At 40.1% G+C, this 22,421-nt stretch overlaps 2 protein-coding genes across 5 annotated transcripts in view; one reads left to right on the forward strand and one right to left on the reverse strand.

The window, feature by feature from the left end:
* LOC127417431 (ubiquitin carboxyl-terminal hydrolase 8-like) overlaps window positions 1-15,713 on the reverse strand; it is a 25,848-nt gene extending 10,135 nt beyond the window's left edge. For 3 of the 4 annotated variants that reach the window (XM_051657492.1, XM_051657490.1, XM_051657489.1), the window contains exons 1-15: window positions 15,027-15,546; window positions 12,550-12,667; window positions 12,203-12,347; window positions 11,340-11,425; window positions 11,119-11,254; window positions 10,903-10,945; window positions 10,635-10,791; window positions 9,388-9,550; window positions 9,099-9,240; window positions 8,601-8,824; window positions 8,017-8,514; window positions 5,784-5,858; window positions 5,409-5,701; window positions 5,108-5,329; window positions 4,768-4,978 (exon numbers count right to left, since the gene is read on the reverse strand). In XM_051657492.1, coding sequence (XP_051513452.1) covers window positions 4,768-4,978; window positions 5,108-5,329; window positions 5,409-5,701; window positions 5,784-5,858; window positions 8,017-8,514; window positions 8,601-8,824; window positions 9,099-9,240; window positions 9,388-9,550; window positions 10,635-10,791; window positions 10,903-10,945; window positions 11,119-11,254; window positions 11,340-11,425; window positions 12,203-12,347; window positions 12,550-12,653 — 2,499 coding nt within the window. In that variant the 5' untranslated portion in view covers window positions 12,654-12,667; window positions 15,027-15,546. Of the gene's footprint in view, window positions 1-4,767; window positions 4,979-5,107; window positions 5,330-5,408; window positions 5,702-5,783; window positions 5,859-8,016; window positions 8,515-8,600; window positions 8,825-9,098; window positions 9,241-9,387; window positions 9,551-10,634; window positions 10,792-10,902; window positions 10,946-11,118; window positions 11,255-11,339; window positions 11,426-12,202; window positions 12,348-12,549; window positions 12,668-15,026; window positions 15,547-15,571 lie in introns of those variants that run through there. The other variant, XM_051657491.1, reaches the window with a different exon arrangement.
* The window catches only part of LOC127417437 (GA-binding protein subunit beta-1-like), a 13,680-nt gene continuing 6,843 nt past the window's right edge, over window positions 15,585-22,421 (forward strand). The window contains exons 1-4 of the mRNA XM_051657500.1: window positions 15,585-15,721; window positions 20,096-20,203; window positions 20,457-20,624; window positions 20,791-20,985. Coding sequence (XP_051513460.1) covers window positions 20,096-20,203; window positions 20,457-20,624; window positions 20,791-20,985 — 471 coding nt within the window. The 5' untranslated portion in view covers window positions 15,585-15,721. The remainder of the gene's footprint in view (window positions 15,722-20,095; window positions 20,204-20,456; window positions 20,625-20,790; window positions 20,986-22,421) is intronic.

The following is a 22,421-nucleotide window of genomic DNA, read 5'->3' on the forward strand; positions in this document are numbered from 1 at the left end:
GAATGAGGCATACTGTATGATCCGACCCCTAAGAACTCCCTTAAGTGCCTCCCAAGCCACGCCAACAGAGGAATTCAAGATTTTGAAAAAGGGATACATTAAAGCTGTAACTATATGATTTTCTCCGTATGTGGCAACACCTCTAAACTCACCAGGGCGTGATCTGAGACTAAAATGTTTACAATTGAGCAATCCAAAACAGACGAAATGAGGGACTTAGATATATTAAAAAAAAATCTCTTCTAGAATAAATCTTATGGACTGATGAAAAAAATATATAGTCCCTACCAAATGGGTTCAAAAGTCTCCAAATATCTGTAAAACCAAGATATTTACATATTCTGTGAAGCATCAATGTTGCTCTAGGGGGCTTACACACTTTTGCTTCATTTGATCAAGGATTGAATCCATCAATAGATTAAAGTCTCCTCCTAATATTATATCATGAGGGGTGCCAGCAGCTTGCAACATCCCTTCAAGATCTATAAAAAAGCCCTGATCATCAGTGTTAGGTGCGTAAATATTAGCCAAAATCAACCTTTGCCCCTGAATTTCTGCTAAAACAATAATGACTCTTCCTAATTTATCATTAATCTGCTTGAGACATTTGAGCTCTTACTTGAGCCAGCACTAAAGAAAACATGTCCACCCCATATCTTCCCAACTTTTTCAGCTTCCTGCGGGGAAAGATGCAGTTCTTGAAGAAACACTATATCATATTTCTTACGTTTAAGAAAATAAATAACCTTCCTTCTTTTTATGGGGTGCCCCAACCCATTCACATTCCATGTGGAGAGAGATAATCCACTCATATTAACATTTGACATTTTGACATGTTTGAAATAATAGATTGTGTCAAAAATAAAATTATAAAGACCATATTCCCCATTAGTGCAATAATCAATCCCCGAACCAAACAAAAAAAAACCTTCAGTTTCCTCGGATAGTCAATTGAATGTTCAGTGAGTCGGCTGTTTCATAAGTGCAGCAGATGACCTAATACTTCCAATGTCCTGCAAAAAGTACTCCACAAAACAAACTCCAGCCAATAGATGGCATAAGCACAAAGAATGAGCAGATTCATCCACAACTGTCCCGAAGGAGTTTTATTCCACAAAACAAACTCCAGCCACTAGGCGGAACCAGCACAAAAAGAAACAAAAAAGGTGACCAGCTTCCTCAGACAGTCGAGTGTAAGTTCAGTGAGACAAGCTCACTTGGGGGCAACGTGAGAAATGTATGTGATGCTGACGAAGGTCATTGCGGACTTGGAGGATCTTGCTGTAATACGTCGATCGATTACGGCAATGGAGGCGAAATTGTCTGAGTTGGTTACAAGAATCAGGGACATCGAGAAATGGATTGATTTTCTGGAGTCATCAGAGAGGGAATTAGCTGCTAGCCCGCTAGCAATCAAGGCAGATTTGCAGTGCGTCTGGGAAAAGTTGGAAGACCTTGAGAATCGTAATCGGTGAAACAATGTCCGAATTGTTGGAATTCCTGAGAACGAGGAAGGCTGAGAAATTCCTAGACGAGCTCTTCCCGAGTCTGCTCGACATAACAGACCATAAGCTGGAAATCAAGCGAGCTCACAGAGTGTCGGCTCGGAGATCCATGGAGGGAGACAGGTCCCGATCAATTCTGGCCAAATTAGATAATCCGATAAAGATCTTGTGTTATGTGGGGCGAGGAGTAAAGGAAAGCTTTCTTGGAAGAACCACAACATTTTCTTGTTCCAAGTCTTTGTGAATTCGATGAGAGAAACATGATCGATTCAAGAAATGCAAGAAACTCTTACATCAACGGAAGATCGCTTTTGCATCGATGTTTCTGGCAAAATTGAGAATAGATACTAAGGATGGCCGCAAAGTATTTACATGCCCACAACAAGTGATGTCTTTCATAAAGTCATTGGAATGAGTAAGCCATTTGGTGATTTTCATGTTGCACCCAAGTGAGCTTGACTCGCTGAACATTCATTTGACTGTCTGAGGATACTGGGCGCCTTTTTTTTTTTTTTTTTTTTATGAATCCGAGTAGCAGCTGGAGTTTGTTTTGTGGAATAACACTCCTTCGGGACAGTTGTGGATGAATCTGCTCGTTCTTTGTACTTGTGTCTCCTATTGGATGGAGTTTGTTTTGTGGAATATTTTTTTGCAGGACTTTGGAAGGATTAGGTCATCTGCTGCACTTATGAAACAGCCGTCTCACTGAACATTCGTTTGATTGCCCGAGGATACTGAATGGTTTCTTATTTTTATTTATTTATTTGTTTATTTTGTGTGTGTGTGTGTGTTTTGGTTCTGCTAGAGGCTGGAGCTTGTTTTGGGGAGGAACACACCTTCGAGACAGTATGTGGATGAATCTACATGTTCTTTGTGTTTATTCTGCCTATTGGCTGGAGTTGGATTTTCTTCTGTTATGTAATTCTGTCTCACAAAATTTGTATAGAAGCACCGGACTTGAGCAATCCGATGGCAAAGTTGTCGCGGGGGCTCTCGTAGGCATACACTGACTTTTTGAGTTTAGAAGGATGGACGCTGGTTGGCACTGTTGTGCGCAGGGTTAATGCGCACGTTTTTCTTTTTTCTGTTTGTTTTGTTCAGGGGGAAGTTCGGGGTTTGATTGTTGCATTAATAATGGAATGTGGTCTTGTTTTTGACACACAATCTATTTTTCTAATATGTCAAAATGTCAGATGTTAAAATGAGTGGATTATCTCTCTCTACGTGGAATGTGAATGGGTTGGGGCACCCCATAAAAAAAAGGAAAGTTATTTCTCTTCTTAAACATAAGAAATATGATATAGTGTTTCTTCAAGAAACGCATCTTTCCCCGCAGGAAGCTGAAAAATTTGGGAAGATATGGGGTGGACATGTTGTCTTTAGTGCTGGCTCAAGTAAGAGCAGGGGAGTCTTCATTACATTTATCGATGATTGGGAAGATTAATGTTATTAAAATGAATTGTATTCCAAAATTCAACTACCTGCTACAGTCACTCCCTATAGATGTCCCCCTCTCTTATTTCAAGCAATTTGTTAGCATAGCAAGTCTTTCATTTGGAATGGTAAGTGTCCCAAATTACATTTCAGTAAGTTACATAGGCCGATTGACAAAGGTGGGCTAGGCCTACCCAAGATTCTGTTTATTATGCGTTTGGTCTCAGACATTTAGCTCATTGGTCGCTTCCACCTGAAAGAGCCCCTCCCTGGTTTTGTATTGAACAGGAAGTTCTTGCCCTTATTTTGCCATTGCAAAGCCTTTCTATCAGTCTAATCAGAGAAGTTAAATTACACCCCATTATCTCGCATTTGCACTCGGTATGGACAAAAATGTCCAGAGTGTTTAATTCGGACATTTATCTAAATGTTGCCTTGAGCTTATGGCTGAACCCCAAATTATGTATTAATAAGTCCCCTTTCTGCTGGTCAGAGTGGATTGTGAGGGGGGTTAATAGACTCTGTGACCTATATGAGAGTTGTGTTGAGATCCTTTGAAAATTTGGTTCAACATTTTGGGATCCCCAGATTTTTAGGTATCTACAGCTGCGCCATTTGCTCTGTACTATTTTTGGGAATAGCATACACCCCCCTAAAGCGGCAGATACTATGAGAGTGGCGATTACTGCTTTTGGAAAAGGTCATGAGTCATCAGTGTATTACTCCTTGTTAATTCAGAGTCTGGGGGACTCTCAAGAGATTATGGGAGAAAGATTTAAACTTGGAATTGGAGGAGGGACAGTGGGCTAGGATTCTAAAAAACGTCAAGTCTGCATCTAGAGACGCAAGGGTGCGCCTTATGCAATTCAAGATTTGACATGGGTTTTATTGGACCCCCTCTAGATTGTATAGGCTTGGTCTAAAGACACACCCACCTGCTGGCAATGCCAATCAGAGGATGGAGACATTACCCATGTCTTTTGGTGGTGTGTTAAGATCCAGGAGTTTTGGTTGAAGGTTCAGAGTTTGGTATGTGATGTATTGGGCACTCGGGTATCATTTTGCCCCAGACTCTGTATTTTGGGCGATGGGGTGGTCATCGATATTGAAAATAGACACATAAAGAGTTGGGTCTTAACCAGTGTCATGATCGTCAGGCAGATATTTTTAAGGGGTTGGAGGTCGGCTGGAGTGCCCTCGTTTCAGGAGTGGTGCTTGGAGATGGGAAGGGTGACAGCCTTTGAAGAAGGGTCATTTAGAAGAATGGGGAAGTATAACTTGTTTGTGGAGAAATGGGGCAGATATATGTCATTTATGGATGTGTGATTATTATTATATTTTTTATTTGTTATTTATTTATTTTGTGTGTGTGTGTCTATATCATTTACAACCACTGGGATGTTGTTGGGGGGCCAGGGTGGGATTGGGAGGTGGAAGGGTAATAGTGGGGGTTAATGTTGATTCTGTGTATATATGTTTTGTTTTTCTATGTTCAATTATGTGAATCAATAAATATTGTTAATCTGAAAAAAATAGACAGTTCAGGTGCTCGACTAGAACGTAAATGCAAAATCACAAAACAACATCAGTTTGCTGTTGCTTTAAAAAAAAAGGTTTCATCTTTGTCTCAGCACATTCATGACATTTCGAGCTGAATGCTTTTTATCAGAAAGCATTTATCTCATGGTCTGATAAAAAGCATTGAGCTAGCTCATAGTGTTTTTTTGAGAGCAACAGTGTGCTGATCGCTTTATCCCGTTTCAAATTTTGTAGTGCATGTTTTCCATGTCAAAAATCAGTGTTATTAGGCCTTTAGTGTGAGACAAACCTTATTGAGATCTTCATGCAGTCCATCCATGAGGAACAATAACAGTTCCTGTGAATCTTGATGCTCGTAACTGGAAAAGCGGTTGTTGATTTTACAGATGGTGCCTTTAAAATCCTGCGGGCTGATGCATTTGTACTGTCCTGACCACAGCGCCTTCATAATGACACTGAACTCCTCCACCACCTCCCCTTTATGACCCAGAATATTTGCCCTGAAAAACACAAATATACAGACACACTGTTGCTTTCCTGTCTCTTCAGACCATAAATTCAATTGATCATTTAATCAGAGTAACATGTTATTTATAGTATTGTGTGTTTGTTGGGGTGTACTGTAATACCGGTTAATGTCTTCTTGGTAGTAATTCCTGGTGAAATATTCTGCCATGGCAACAGTGTTACACAGGCACTGGAGGATAGAGTTCATGTAGCAGGTGTTGCCTAAGTTACGAAGACCTGTTAATAACGGGCCCTGACCCCCGAACACTGGGTTCAGATTCCGAATCTTAGCCGCAGATGGCCGTGCAATCTCAACCTTAGCATATGTGGCTGCGGTCAGAGGCCTGTGACACAAACAAACACAAATTTGTTTAGTATGTGTGCAAACAGATGTGTATAGTGTGATTGTGTAAATGCACGTACTTGTTTTCTCTGATAATTGCAGGTACAGCTGCAGGTTTCCTGCTTGTCTCTGCATTGAGCTCCTGACTGATATCGGGAGACGAGTATGATCGTTTCAGTTTGGACTGCTCCCGCTCTCTCTCTTGCTCACGTTCCTTCTCTTTCTCAGTCTCTGCAGGTTGTGGCGGCTTGGCTTTGAGTGTGGAGGGTGTGCTGGGGGGAATTTGAGGCGTGTTGACTTCTGGAGGGTAGAGATGCACGCGGTTGGTGGGTGAGTGGTAATATCTATAGGTGCCCGTCACGGTGTCTAGAAACTGCACAAACAAACAGCCGGGAATGAGAAACGACACACCGAAGACAAAATAAGCTACTGCTGGTGCTGCCTTTTCCTCTTACCTTCATCCAGCCATCGGGTAACCCAGGAACAGTTCGGCCCATTTCCTCACTGCGTGCCCGTGTCAGAAGCTCCCTCTGCAACAAACACACATTCACTTCACATCTTGCTCAAAAGCAAAGCCCAGTCCTAATGCTGCTGAAGTATGTAACGATGTAATGGTCACTCATCTTCATATCACTCACAGTGCTTCACACCATTAACCTTAAACTACATATATAACCCTAAACACACTAAACTCAGTATGGCATGCTACTTTCAATATATATTCCTAAACATACTACCCTTTAATATCAGCCTAAACTTAACATATTACCCTAAACACCCTAAAACAGCCTAAACTCAAAATGGCACCCTACTTTCAATATATCATCCTTAACATAATATCACCCTCAATATATCAACCAAAACTCAATATTACGCTAAACTCAATATACTGTACTACCTTAAACACCCTAAACACAATATATTACCCCAAACACCCTATAAAACTCAATATGGCATCCTACTTTCAATATATCATCATAAACATAATATCACCCTCAATATATCAGCCAAAACTCAATATATTACCCAAACTCAATATACTGTACTACCCTAAACACCCTAAATTCAATACGGCACCCTACTTTCAATATATCATCCTAAACATAATATCATCCTCAATACATCAGCCAAAACTCATTATATGACCCTAAACACATTAAAACACCCTCAACTCAATATGGCACCCTACTTTCAATATATCATCCTTAACATACTTTCACCATCAATATATCAACCAAAACTCACTATATTACCCTAAACACCCTAAACTCAATATGGCACCCTACTTTCAATATATCATTCTAAACATAATATCATCCTCAATACATCAGCCAAAACTCATTATATGACCCTAAACACATTAAAACACCCTCAACTCAATATGGCACCCTACTTTCAATATATCATCCTTAACATACTTTCACCATCAATATATCAACCAAAACTCACTATATTACCCTAAACACCCTAAACTCAATATGGCACCCTACTTTCAATATATCATTCTAAACATAATATCACCCTCAATATATCAGCCAAAACTCAATATATTACACTAAACTTTATATATTACCCTAAACTTTATGTATTACCCTAAACACCCTAAACTCAGTAAGGCACCCTTCTTTCAATATATAATCCTAAACATACTATCACCCTTTAATATCAGTCTAAACTCAATATATTACCATAAGCACCCTATAAAACTCAATATGGCACCTTACTTTCAATATATCATCCTTAACATACCTTAACATACTTTCACCCTCAATATATCAGTCAAAACTCAATATATAACCCTAAACACCCTAAACTCAATATGGCACCCTACTTTCATCCTTAGCATACTTTCACCCTCAATATATCAACCAAAACTCAATATATTACCCTAAACACCCTAAACTCAACATGGCACCCTACTTTCAATATATCATCCTAAACATAATATCACCCTCAATATATCAGCCAAAACTCAATATATTACCCTATACACACTTAGCTCAGTATATTACCCTCAACTCAGTATATTACCCTAAACTCAATGTACTAAACGCAATATGGTACCCTAATTTATATATATCATCCTATTACCTTAATATAGAAGACTAAACTCAATATATTACCCTATACACCAAAAAATAATATTTTATCCTAAACACCCTCAACTCAATACATTACCCTAACCTCAAAATGGCACCTTAACTTCAATCTTTTATTTTAAACATAAATTGAGGGTGATATTATAAGCCAAAACTCAAAATATTACTCTAAACACCATAAATCCTATATACCATAAACTCAACATAATACCCTAAACACCCAAACCTCAACATATTACCCTAAACTCAATATGGCAACCTAATTCCAATATTTTATCCTAAACATAATCTTACCCTCAATATATCAGCCAAAACTCAAAATATTTCCATAGACAAACCTACACTCAATATGGCACCCTAATTTCAATTTATCATCCTAAACATATGACCCTCAATATATCATCTTAAACTCCATATATCACCCAATAAATCATAAAATCAATATATAATGTAATTTCAATACATCACCCTAAACATATCATATAAATGTAATATATCACCCTTAACTCAAAATATCAGTCTACCCTACTTGATCAAAGCCCAGCCCCATTCTGATGCTGCTGAAGTGCGTGATGATGATGTCACTCACCTTGTTGTCACTCATACCGCTGAAAGGTACAGGTGAATCCAGTGACATGCTCTTCATCTGTGCATCCAGTGGAACGTCCTTTTGCACTTTTCTGCTCTTCTCATCTCTCTCCGTTTCTGCCTGATCCTTCTCCTCTGCCGTCTGTCGCTCCAGTTTCTTTCTCTCCTGCTGTTTCTCCTCCTCCTTCTTCTCGTTCTCTTCTCTCTGTCGTCTCTCCGCTGTCTCTCGCTGTTCTTTCTCTTCTTTAGCTCTCATCTCCTCCTGAGCCCGCTTGCGTTGTTCCTGTTCTTTACGAGCTTTCTCCATTAGACTGAGGGTCTCAGCATGGATCTCCCTGCGTTCCTCCTCGCTCAGAGCTCTGGATGAATCCAGGTTGGGTTTGATGGTGCGGTTGGGCATCATCGGCCCATTGTGAGCCGCAGGGAGGTCGTTCGCTGCAGGCTTATCGCTGACCTTTACACTCGACAGTTTCACGGGTGGCTTCTTAGAGCGATCAATCTGTGTTCAGAGAGACGGTTGAGGTGTTCAATGGATGTTTAAGTGAATTCTCAGGTGTTCATGTGTGTAGTGTTGATGAAACCTACCTGTGGAGTGTGTCTGGGCGAGGCGGAGGGTGGTGTTACGGTATCTGTGCTTGTGAGGGGAGCAGGCTGTGGCAGTGGTGTGTGTGTTTGTGTGATTGCAGGGGATTCTAAGGGGGGGTCCTGGTCCATAGATTTGTACTCTCCATTAAGCTGCACTGGAGCTGCAGGCTCTTCTTGCACAATCACAGGTTTGGGCTCCTCCAGTGAAGGGTATGTGAAGTTTACTAAAATAACACGGCAAAAGACACTTTTATTTATCGAATCTGAGATACAGTGGATAACCATTTGCATTCAATACTCAATCACCCTGTAAATCCCAAACTCAGTATATCACTCTAAACTTCATATGTCGCCCTGTATACACCTCATACTCCATATGTCACCCAAAATGTATATTGCCCGACTACTCCAACAAACCCATCCTGAAACTGTCATGAGCTCATACCCTAATCACCCTCAACTCCATATACCACCTCAAACTCTGTGGGTGATACTCACACTGTGGCAGTGTGCTGGGTGCCTGCTTTCTGGGTGGTTTGACTTTAGCGTTGCTGGTGTACATGGGGTAAAAGAGCAGCCAGTTCTCATATCCTCCGTCCAGCACCAGCGGCTCACTGCGCAGGATAGTACTACTGTCCCACTGTACAAATACACAATTACATTAACACATACACCCTTACACACACACACACACACACACACACACAAATGTGTTTTATGTCTATGTCAATATGACACAATGACCGAAAGTTACAGCACCTGATAGAGAGCATAAGCTCTACCTTACCTTATAGAGAGCATCCTTTAGGCTCTGTAATGTGGTGCCCAGTTTGAGATCAGAGACGCTGTTGAACCAGTCCAACAGAATAATGTAATCCACAAACCCTCGGCGCTTCCACTCACACAGCGACGCTGCAGGCAGCTTCCCCTCAATCTGATTCACTGTCACCCTGATAATAAGCATATTGCATCATGGTTAATGAAGTGCATCTAAATATTAATTTGAATATTCAGACACAAGAGTACTGTGGGTTTCCTGTGTCAGGTTAATGTGTGAGGAGGTAGTGCTGGATGATTATAGGTAAGGAAAAAAATATCAATGTTTTCAGCCTTTCAACAATATTAAATTGTTATCTCAATAATTATAAGTTTGTTCTGAAATGACTTAAAACAAATTGTATTTTTTTTAATCAGAAAAAAAATTATAATTTCAAACAACTAGCCATTGCCAGGTAGATTTAAATGATTGCAAAACGAAAAATACCATTAAGATCTAGTAAAAAATTGATATGTGGATTCAGGCAATAGAAATAGTGTAACAAGTACTCAGGTCAATTTTCCAAGCAGCTTGACTCGTTCCAGCGCTAAAGAATGATTCGTTTGCGAATCAGTCATCTCTATTCTTACTTGCAGATGAGAAGGATGTGCAAAATCAGCCAACTGTTCAACTTGACTAAACTTGTCAAACACATAAATAAAAAAGCTAATTAAGAGTAACATTAAAGGAATAGTTCAACCAAAAATGAAAATTCTCCCATCATTAAATCACCCTTATGCCATCCCAGATGTGTATGACTTTCTTCTGCAGAACACATATGAAGATTTATAGAAGAATATTTCAGCTGGGTAGGACAAGACAATACAAGTGAATGGTGACCAAAACTTTGAAGCTCCAAAAAGCAGATTTTTTCAAGCAGTTTTAGCTCAATCGGATCGCTTCAGAAGACATGGATTAAACCCCTTGAGTCATATGTATTACATTTATGCTGCCTTTATGTGCTTTTTGGAACTTCAACGTTTTTCTGGCCACGATTCACTTCCACTGTATGGACCTACAGAGCTGAAATATTCTTCTAAAAATTTTCATTTGTATTCTGCAGAAGAAAAAAAGTTACACACATCTGGGATGACATGAGGGTGAGTAAATGATGAGAAAAAATTATGATAGGGTGAACTATTTCTTTAATGATGCTTTATTTGATAAAAATTTTCTGCAGTAATGCAAATCTTTGTGGGTGTCATGGTGAGCATTACCCTGGGCTGATGGCCTCCTCAGGTACACTGATGCACGTCTGAGACGGGACGCACATCTGCGACTCTTCAAAGTCCTGTCTGCACCGGGCATCCATTACCAGCACACTGATACTGGGGTCCTTCATCAGATGAAATAAACCCTCTGCACTGATGCTGCCTGAGAGAGAGAGAAAGAGATGTTGATACAGTAAATAAATAAAAAAAGAGGATAAAAAAAGAGAGATGAAGTTAAATAAAAGCAAAATGAAGAGAAGCATGAAAACAGTACCTTTATCGCATCTGCTCTTGCTGTTATTGGGTTCTTCTTTAACCTGTAGTAGAACATACCACAGACTTTAACTCCACAGCCATGATACAACAACATGAATTATTAACAAACCATAACAAAACATCATTGAATGATGGCCTGTACACTTTGAACATTGACACGTTTAGTTGTTTGAGTGCCACCTGGTAGTTAAACTACTGAACCAAAATCAACCACCTTCTTATTGCCCTTCTTCTCTGATGTCCCTTTGGGTGAAGCACGTCTATCTTTTTCCATCCTTTCTTCTCTTCGACTCTTTTCCTCTTCTCTCTCTTTTTCTTCCAGCTTTTTCCGCACTTCAACTTCCTCATACCTGAGAGAAAAACAGAAACAAGTGGAGGTGAGGGTGAGTGTGAGACAGCGGAAGAACAGTGTGTGTTTGTGTGTATAACACTGACCGGAGTTTTAGACTTTCTGAAAGTTTCTCTGCTTCCTCTATTGCCTTTTTAAAGCTGGTTGGTCCCAGCATGGACAGGAAGAAATCCTGTAAACATCCAAATGAGTTACTGGTATTAACAGAACAAACTCTGGAGGAGAACAGCACTGCAGATCCCTTTACTATAAAAAGTATATCACATTTCAGGTTGCTGACATGTTCACACCTGAGCACAGATTTTTTTGTTTAAGATGACAGTTTATGCCATCAGTACCTGAACAAACAAAAATGCAGAGGAACTTCATGACCCTATTACTACGCAGATAATGCAAGAATCTCTTCCTCGGGGGCCTGGGATGCTCAGCGAGTATTGACTACCACCCCTGGAGTCGCGAGTTCAAATCCAGGGCGTGCTGAGTGACTCCAACCAGGTCTCCTAAGCAACCAAATTGGCCCGGTGCTAAGGAGGGTAGAGTCATATGGGGTAACCTCCTCGTGGTCGCGATTAAGTAGTTCTCGCTCTCAATGGGGCACGTGGTAAGTTGTGCGTGGATCGCGGAGAGTAGCATGAGCCTCCACATGCTGGGAGTCTCCGCAGAGTCGTGCACAATGAGCCACGTGATAAGATGCGCGGATTGACGGTCTCAGAAGCGGAGGCAACTGAGACTTGTCCTCCGCCACCCGGATTGAGATGAGTAACTGCGCCACCATGAGGACCTACTAAGTAGTGGGAATTGGGCATTCCAAATTGGGGGAAAAGGGGATAAAAATTATTAATAAATAAATAAATAATAATAAAAAAAAACCAATCTCTTCCTCTATGTCTCTATCATTCCATTAAAAGCCATCACAGATGCTAATCCCAGAATGCACTATCAGCTGTACCTGTTGTTGTTTGAAATCCAGCCTCTTCTTGATGAGGTCATAGACGGTCAGATACTTCATGTACAGCACATAAGCTTTCTCCTCATCACGGTCCAGACGACACTCCTCAGCAGCCTTGAAAATCTTACAGGCACTCTGGACATAGCTGAAACACACATGACAGCTAAAGACTTAGTATTTAATGATCAAACACAACATTAATGCAAAATATTCAACTATAACATTAGTGACAGTGGCAGCAGTTGTTGTTTGAACCCCTGTGACATCCCTCCTCATACTGAACACTAGCATCTGTCTTTGCTTCATCTACAGCTGCTTGAGTTTTTGAGTGTATGCGTGTGTCTTACTGTCTGGTGTTGGTTTTGTCTAGTTTGATTTCAGCCTTCTTGTTCAGATCCCCCAGTGATGTGGACAGATACAAATCCTTCACTCCAGTGGACACGGACGGCATTTCAGCTCATATTCCTACAAAAACATTCACATTCGGATTCACTGAATAGTCATATTGTTAACAGAATAATCAGATCCTCAACAGAATAATGAGACTGATGACAGATTGCATTTAAACCTAAAACAGAATAAATCAGACTGATGATTGTTAAGATCACACCCATAACCAGGCCCAGATGGAATCCGTGGAGTTGCATTTTCTCTGCAGATTATGAGGGAAAATCTATGGAATTCTGTGGAAGGGACTTAAACATAGGAAAATGTATTAAATTAAGTTGAGAGTACTATACTCTAAATGATGGCTAAAAGCATCATGAAACTGGCTAAAATATTTAATAAACAAATAGGCAAGAGTTGGGGAATGTGTAGAAATTCTATGAATGACAGATGTTGCAATTCTGTCGAGTTTGCACCCACAGCTTCCATCTGGGCATGCCCATAACTGAAGAGTCAGAGCCATGACAGAATAATCAGACTAATAACAGAAAATGATCAGACCAATGACAGAATAATCAGACTAATAACAAAATTCTCAGACCAATGACTGAATAATATGACTAATGACAGAATAATCAGACTAATAACATAAAATGATCAACCAATGACAGAATAATCAGACTAATAACAAAATTTTCAGACCACTGACAGACTAATCAGGATTTATAACAGAAAATGACAGAACAATCAGACTAATAACAAAATTTTCAGACCAGTGATTTAATAAGACTAATAACAAAAACTTATCAGACAAATGACAGAATAATCAGACTAATAACAGAAAATGATCAGACCAATGACAGAATAATAAGAAAATGTTTAGACCAACGATGATTGAATAACAAGACTAATAACAAAAAATATGACTAATGACAGAATAATCAGACAAATAACAAAAAATGATCAGAACAATAACAGAATAATCAAACTAATAACACAATTTTCAGAACAGTGATTTAATCAGGCAAATAACAAGAAATATGACTAATGACAGAATAATCAGACTAATAAACAGAACAATAACAGAAAAACAGGGGGCCTGGGTAGCTCAGTGAGTATTGACGCTGACTACCAACCCTGGAGTCGCGAGTTCGAATCCAGGGTGTGTTGAGTGACTCCAGCCAGGTCTCCTAAGCAACCAAATTGGCCCAGTTGCAAGGGAGGGTAGAGTCACATGGAGTAACCTCCTCGTGGTCGCTATAATGTGTGGTTCTCGCTCTCAGTGGGGTGTGTGGTATGCTGCAAAGAATAGCGAGAAGCCTCCACACTCGCTACGTCTCTACGGTAACACACTCAACAAGCCACGTGATAAGTTGCGTGGATTGACATCTCAGACGCGGAGGAAACTGAGATTCGTCCTCCGCAACCCAAATTGAGGCAAGTCACTACGCCACTACGAGGATTTAGAGTGCATTGGGAATTAGGCATTCCAAATTGAGGAGAAAAATGAGAGACTAATAATGACAGAATAATCAGAATAATATTAACAGAAAATTATCAGACCATTGACTGAATAATCAGACAAATAACAGAAAATTCTGATAAATGACAGGGTAATCGAATTAATAACAGAAAATGACCATCCAATGACTAAATAATCAGATTAATAACAGAAAATTATCAGACCAATGAGAGAATAATCAGATTAATAACAGAATAATAGACCCATGGCAGAATAACCAAAGCCATTACAGAATAATTAGACCAATGACAGTAAAGATCAGACCCATCACAGAAGAATCAGACCAAGGCCTATTACAGAATAATCAGACCCATGACAGAATAACTAGAGCTATGACGGATTAATCAGACCTATGACAGTAAAGATCTGACCCATTAAAGAAAATCAGACCTATTTCAGAAAAATTAGACACAGTGGTGAAAAAGATGAACGATGACAGAATAACCAGAGCATAACAGATTTATCAGACCCTTAACAGAACAATCAGACCCATGACAGAATAAACAGAGCCATCACAGATTTATTATACCGATGACAGTAAAGATCAGACCTTTAACAGATTAATTAGACCTATTACAGAATAATCAGACCTATGACAGATTTATCAGACTGATGACAGGAAATAATCAGACCTTTAACAGATTTATCAGACTGATGACAGAATTAGCTGATTGATGACAGTAAAGATCAAACCCATTACAGTATAATCAGACACATAACACATAACAGAATTAACAGACACATAACAGAATTAACAGACACATAACAACAGAATTAACAGACACATAACAGAATTAACAGACACATAACAGAATAATCAGACGGAAGACAGTGATGATCAGTCACAACAGTACAGTTAATTATCTGTGTTTATGTTTTTCATCCGATTTAGCGCAGTTAACCGTCTAAACTCACCCCAAACACACAGCTGAAATAAAATCCACTCAGAACAGACACTGGAGATACCGGTAAAGCTGAGATGAAAGCGGTAAAAGTGAAGTTTAATCAGAGTATTAACTGTAAACACACTGACAACTGCTCGATCAAACCCGGAAGTCAACGTATTCGAATCGCGGAAGCTTTATTTAAAAACACTTCGTACAAACACAACTTTAACACTTTTAACGTTTGAAATTAGTGTTTATCATAGATATTCACACATACATATCTGTGGTTTTCATCACTTTTGTGTGCTAAAAACTCTTCTTTAACCCATCAGACACAGATCTATGAACATTATTTGACATTTACATTGCTTTTTTGTAAACTGGAGAATTACTGTGACGCTCGGATATGAGTCTAATTAACTTAAACATACTGGGGAGATTCGAGTTTTGATGATTCGTGGCGAAATGAAATATGTTGCTGAGATATGAAACGCGCACTGTAATCAGCTGATTTATGAATCCGTACGCATGCGCGCTGCACAGGGTGACTATTGTGTTGCTACTGTATTTTACTTTTGTTCTGTATGTTCTGGAGTCTCTGATCAAGCGCGTTCACAGACACAGGCGCGCTTGTGCTCGTGCCCGCTGCTGCATTATTTTCATCTCTGTTTTCTGGTCGGGTTCGGGCGGTTTCTATCCTGGAGCTTCTAATCTGCTCAGACGGTAAGCAGCATAAATTTAGCTTGATCACGTCCGCCGGATATGGAAGTTGATGAGTTTGCTCCGGAACATGAGAGATTTCCTGTTGATCGCATTTAACGGGCCGCGCTCAACATTCATCTAGATGATAATAACAATGACGATGAGATGAACCTTACTTTCACATTTAAACAAGTTTATATACATATTAACCAGTGTATGCGTTTTAAAAATATTTTGTCGGGAAAGCAGATAATAAAAGATACTCCAGACGCGTTTGTGATGTGTGTTTGTGCTTGATGGTTTTGTTTGTGCTTCGTTGCTCGAGTATATCTGTTTCAGTTTTAACGAATGCGATCTCAGCAATAAAGGGCACATTATTACAAGTACTATGATACAGTTTAACGTTTTGGACTCGTAGTTAATTATCACCGACTTCAGTTTAGCAGTGGTCTTTGTGGTAAGACCATAATATCTGTTCATCCATGAGTCCTCATTACTGTGGATAGATCAATGTAACAATAGTCTCTACAAAATAAAATGTTTATTCTAAGACTGAATCCAGCTTCTTATTCAAATTCAAAGACTACAGCTGCTATTGCTATTGTAAAAACAAAACTGATTTCCTCACTGGCCTAATGTATGATTTTGCATAAATCTGTAACATTTCTTTTAAAATATCCTAATTACAGTTAGTGTTACATTAGTATAAACATGTTAAACTATTGTAAGGGCAATGTTTAATTGTCATAAGTTGTTTCAAATGACAGCAAGAAACATAAGTTATATGCTTCTTAAAGTACACAGAGATGTGATACATAAAAACACACCAAACATGTTTTATATATATACACACACACACTGATCAGCCACGACATTAAAACCACCTGCCTAATATTGTGTAGGTTCCCCACATGCTGCCAAAACAGCGCCAACCCGCATCTCAGAATAGCATTCGGAGATATAATTCTTCTCACCACAATTGTACAGAGCGCTTATCTGAGTTACTGTAGACTTTGTCAGTTCAAACCAGTTTGGCCATTTTCTGTTGACCTCTCTTATCAACAAGGCATTTCCATCCACAGAACTGCCGCTCACTGGATGTTTTTCGCATCATTCGGAGTAAATTCTAGAGACTGTTGTGTGTGAAAATCCCAGGAGATCAGCAGTTACAGAAATACTCAAACCAGCCCATCTGGCACCAACAATCATGCCACGGTCCAAATCACTGAGATCACATTTTTTCTCCATTCTGATGGTTGATGTTTTGGCAGCATGAGGGGACCTACACAATATTAGGCAGGAGGTTTTAATCTTGTAGCTGTTCGGTGTATATAAACTCAGCAACAACAACAACAAAAAAAAAATCCTCTCACTTTCAACTGCTTTTATTTTTAGTAAACTTAACGTGTAAATATTTGTGAACATAAGATTCAACAACTAAGACATAAACTGAACAAGTTTCACAGACATGTGACTTACAGAAATGGAATAATGTGTCCCTGAACAAAGGGGGGGTCAAAATCAAAAGTAACAGTCAGTATCTGGTGTGGCCACCAGCTGCATTAATTACTGCAGTGCATCTCCTCCTCATGGACCGTACCAGATTTGCCAGTTCTTGCTGTGAGGTGTTACCCCACTCTTCCACCAAGGCACTTGCAAGTTCCCGGACACTTCTGGGGGGAATGACCCTAGCCCTCACCCTCCAATCCAACGGGTCCCAGACGTGCTCAATGGGATTGAGATCCGGGCTCTTCGCTGGCCATGGCAGAACACTGACATCCCTGTCTTGCAGGAAATCACACAGAACAAACAGTATGGCTGGTGGCATTGTCATGCTGGAGGGTCATGTCAGGATGAGCCTGCAGGAAGGGTACCACATGAGGGAGGAGGATGTCTTCCCTGTAACGCACAGCGTTGAGATTGCCTGCAATGACAACAAGCTCAGTCCGATGATGCTGTGACACACCACCCCAGACTAGGGTCCACCTCCAAATCGATCCCGCTCCAGAGTACAGGCCTCAGTGTAACGCTCATTCCTTCGACGATAAACGCGAGTCCGACCATCACTCCTGGCGAGACAAAACCGCGACTCGTCAGTGAAGAGTACTTTTTGCCAGTCCTGTCTGGTCCATTGAAGGAGGGTTTGTGCCCATAGGTGACGTTGTTGCCGGTGATGTCTGGTAAGGACCTGCCTTACAACAGGCCTACAAGCCCTCAGTCCAGCCTCTCTCAGTCTATTGCAGACAGTCTGAGCACTGATGGAGGGATTGTGTGTTCCTGGTGTAACTCGGGCAGTTGTCGTTGCCATCCTTTACCTGTCCCGCAGGTGTGATATTCAGATGTACCGATCCTGTGCAGGTGTTGTTACACATGGTCTGCCACTGTGAGGACGATCAGCTGTCCTTCCTGTCTCCCTGTAGCGCTGTCTTAGGCGTCTCACAGTACGGACATTGCAATTTATTGCACTGGCCACATCTGCAGTCCTCATGCCTCCATGCAGCATGCCTAAGGCACGTTCATGCAGATGAGCAGGGACCCTGGGCATCTTTCTTTTGGTGTTTTTCAGAGTCAGTAGAAAGGTCTCTTTAGTGTCCTAAGTTTTTATAACTGTGACTTTAATTGCCTACCATCTGTAAGCTGTTAGTGTCTTAACGACCGTTCCACAGGTGCATGTTCATTAATTGTTTATGGTTTATTGAACAAGCATGGAAAATATTGTTTAAACCCTATAATGAAGATCTGTAAAGTTATTTGGATTTGTACAAAATTATCTTTAAAATACAGTGTCCTGAAAAAGGGACGCTTCTTTTTTTGATGAGTATATATATATATATATATATATATATATATATGTATGTATGTATGTATGTATGTATGTATGTATGTGTATCACAGAAACCTGAGTCTCACTGTAAAAATGTAAAAATACTTTATTTAGCACCATTTGGGGTTCCTCAGCCGCCACATTGGCAGAACCCCCTGGAGATCCTCCAGGCACCCCTTAAAGGAGCCTCAAAAATCCTATGTATGTACTTAAAGGAACTTTTAAATATTACCCACCAGAAATCTACTCAGTTTACCCAATTAATTCATGACTTGTATTACACATAGCTGTAAAATTGACATATTCAGAGGGGAACTGGCTCCCTCAGCTGAGCTGGTTTCCCCCAAGTTTCCCCCCACCTTTATTAACTAACATCTTATGGAGCTTTGTGTTCCTTGCCACAGTCGCCTTTTTCTTGCTCACTGGGGGCCTGAAGACAAATAATTTTTAAGGCATGATTTTCACAGATGTTTTTTAATGAAACTGCTCAATGAGGAATTCCAAGACATTACAGCATAATTGTCTGTAGTGCTGCTTTGAAATAATGTGTATTGTGAAAAGTGCTATACAAATAAGAATCAGGGTCAGAAATTAAGGGGGGCTTGGGGCAAAAACGCCCCTGTAATTCATTCTTCTGCTTTTTATTTGTAACATTTGATATAGTTCTTAAAATTGTGCTATAGTGCTAGTTATATATACATTTGTATATATATTTGAGAATTTGTATTAATAAATTGATTAAATTGAAGAATTTGACATAAATGGATGAGACACGATTATGTTTTATATTGTTAAAATAAAAATGGAGTGCCAAATTACTCAAAATGTATTTATTAATTAACGCCCATTGTTGTTGAGTCACATGCCTATAACCCTGAAAATGAAAAGACACAAAGCTCTTGTTTAAATGAAAAATCAACCTAAAAATAATGCTAAAATGAAATACAAGGGACATTTTTTATTTATTTAGTGATTTTGTAGTTGTTTTTGTTTTTTTGTTTTTTTACAATTTCAGTATGTATTTAAGGATTTATTTAAATATTTCATGATTTAAATTTGAGTAATCTGGTCCTTCATAAAAAGTGCCCTCAGAAAAGTAAAAAAAAAAAAAATGAAAATTAAAACCAGGGGGTAGATATTGCCCCTTAATGTAAAAGTTAATTTCTGACACTGATAAAAATGACTTGATATATTTGAAGAGCCTCAAAGGATTTATCTTATGATGGGGTTAATAAAAGGAACAGTTGACAGTCCATAAGTGTTCTTTAGAGTTCATGGAGGAACTAAGAGTAAGTTTTTCAGAGAACTGAAAGAATGCCTGGAGGATTTCCTGGGTCTACCGGTGTGGCAGCTGAGGAACCCCAAATGGTGCCTTTTAATTTTCACAGTGATATAAGACCAATAAGAGTGCATAATTCAAATAAACTCTTTGTGGAGGGTGAAGCTTTATTGAGTAACAGAATCAGATGGATTTAGGCTAAACTATGATAATCAACTTGTATGTTTGTGTTGAAACTTTTGTTATGATATTACACATGAATATGGTGGATAACTGGAGTGTGATGTTGCAGATGTCTCTGGTGGATTTGGGGAAGAAGCTTCTAGAAGCAGCTCGTGCCGGTCAGGACGATGAGGTTCGGATACTGATGGCCAGTGGAGCTCCATTCACTACCGACTGGGTCAGTTTGTAGATCTGACTATAAATGATCAATTTTTCAAGGCAATTCAGTGTTACAGGTAGCACTGTATTGATATTCATCAAACATTCTGGTTAGGGTTTGTTCATGAAAATGGCACCCATCCAAACCTAAACTAAAACTATAAATGTTATTCTACTGCTGCCATGCAAACACTATTATTTCCATCAGCAAATGCAAATCGAGCTGTATTGTGAAGTTTTGTGTTAAAGCATCTCTCTATCACTCATGTTAGCTGGGCACGTCTCCACTGCATCTGTCCGCTCAGTTTGGACATTACTCCACCACAGAGGTTCTGCTGCGTTGCGGAGTGAGCCGTGATGCCCGCACCAAAGTGGACCGGACACCTCTGCACATGGCCGCGTCTGAGGGTCACACACGCATAGTGGAGCTGCTGCTGAAGGTGACATCATGTGGATGCTGCGAAAAAAGCAGCTAGAGTGTGTTATGAGAGTGATGTGATCTTTGATGTTTCTTTCAATGCATTTGCCCTGTAATTTGCTGCTTTAAGTGTGGCTTTCATCATGCGTTGTGGTAACAATGACTGTATTCATGTCTGTTTGCTTCAGCACGGCGCTGCTGTGAATGCTAAAGACATGCTGAAGATGACAGCGTTGCACTGGGCCGTACAGCACAGCCACCGAGACGTGCTGGAACTTCTGCTGCGGTTTGGAGCTGATGTCCACACGCAAAGTAAATTCTGCAAAAACGCACTGGACATCGCCCTCGACAACAGCTGTCATGACCTCGCTGAAATCCTGCAGGTACCTTCAGCAGACATACAAGTTAACGGATGTAATTTTTTAAACTTTATTTATAATTCCTCCTAAATTTCTTCAAACAACAAGAAATGAGTCCAGTTATAACTAATGAATTCTACTTGTCATTCTGTGATGACCCAAATAAAAGAAAACCTTCACAGACATCTTTACAGATGAATTCCATGGATATAACAGTGATGTCAAATTTAACCTCACATATTTAGGGGCCTTTCACTAAAGGTGTGTTAAGCACCTACTGTGAGTATCTGCTAGTTTTCTTATTCTTACACTCGACCATTATAGTACTTGGCAGCCCATAGAACCATGTGGCAAAAAGTTGATTGGTCAGGGCAGAAAAGTCAGCTGCCCAAATTTGGGTTCTGCCACTCAAACCCTGTAGCGCCACCAACAGTTCAAATTTATTGTCGTAATGCCCTGAGCATACAGGAGCAGTTTTATGACAGCACCATATACAGTGCATCTGGAAAGTATTCACAGCGCTTCACTTTTTCCACATTTTGTTATGTTACAGCCTTATTCCAAAATTGATTAAATTCATTATTTTCCTCAAAATTCTACAAACAATACCCCATAATGACAATGTAAAAGAAGTTTGTTTGAAATCTTTGCAAATTTATTAAAAATAAAAAACATGTACATAAGTATTCACAGCCTTTGCCATGACACTCAAAATTGAGCTCAGGTGCATCCTGTTTCCACTGACCATCCTTGAGATGTTTCTACAACTTGATTGGAGTCCACCTGTGGTAAATTCAGTTGATTGGACATGATTTGGAAAGGCACACACCTGTCTATATAAGGTCCCACAGTTAACAGTGCATGTCAGAGCACAAACCAAGCCATGAAGTCCAAGGTATTGTCTGTAGACCTCCAAGACAGGATTTGATCGAGGCACAGATCTGGGGAAGGGTACAGAAAAATTTCTGCAGCATTGAATGTCCCAATGAGCACAGTGGCCTCCATCATCCGTAAATATAAGAAGTTTGGAACCACCAGGACTCTTCTTAGAGCTGGCCACCTGGCCAAACTGAGCGATCGGGGGAGAAGGGCCTTAGTCAGGGAGGTGACCAAGAACCCGATGGTCACGCTGACAGAGCTCCAGCATTTCTCTGTGGAGAGAGGAGAACCTTCCAGAAGAACAACCATCTCTGCAGCACTCCACCAATCAGGCCTGTATGGTAGAGTGGCCAGACGGAAGCCACTCCTTGGTAAAAGGCACATGACAGCCCGCCTGGAGTTTGCCAAAAGGCACCTGAAGGACTCTCAGACCATGAGAAACAAAGATTGAACTCTTTGGCCTGAATGGCAAGCGTCATGTCTGGAGGAAACCAGGCACCGCTCATCACCTGGCCAATACCATCCCTACAGTGAAGCATGGTGGTGGCAGCATCATGCTGTGGGGATGTTTTTCAGCAGCA

Source organism: Myxocyprinus asiaticus, chromosome 26 (assembly GCF_019703515.2).
Source record: "Myxocyprinus asiaticus isolate MX2 ecotype Aquarium Trade chromosome 26, UBuf_Myxa_2, whole genome shotgun sequence".
In the NCBI taxonomy this organism is placed as follows: Eukaryota; Metazoa; Chordata; class Actinopteri; order Cypriniformes; family Catostomidae; genus Myxocyprinus; species Myxocyprinus asiaticus.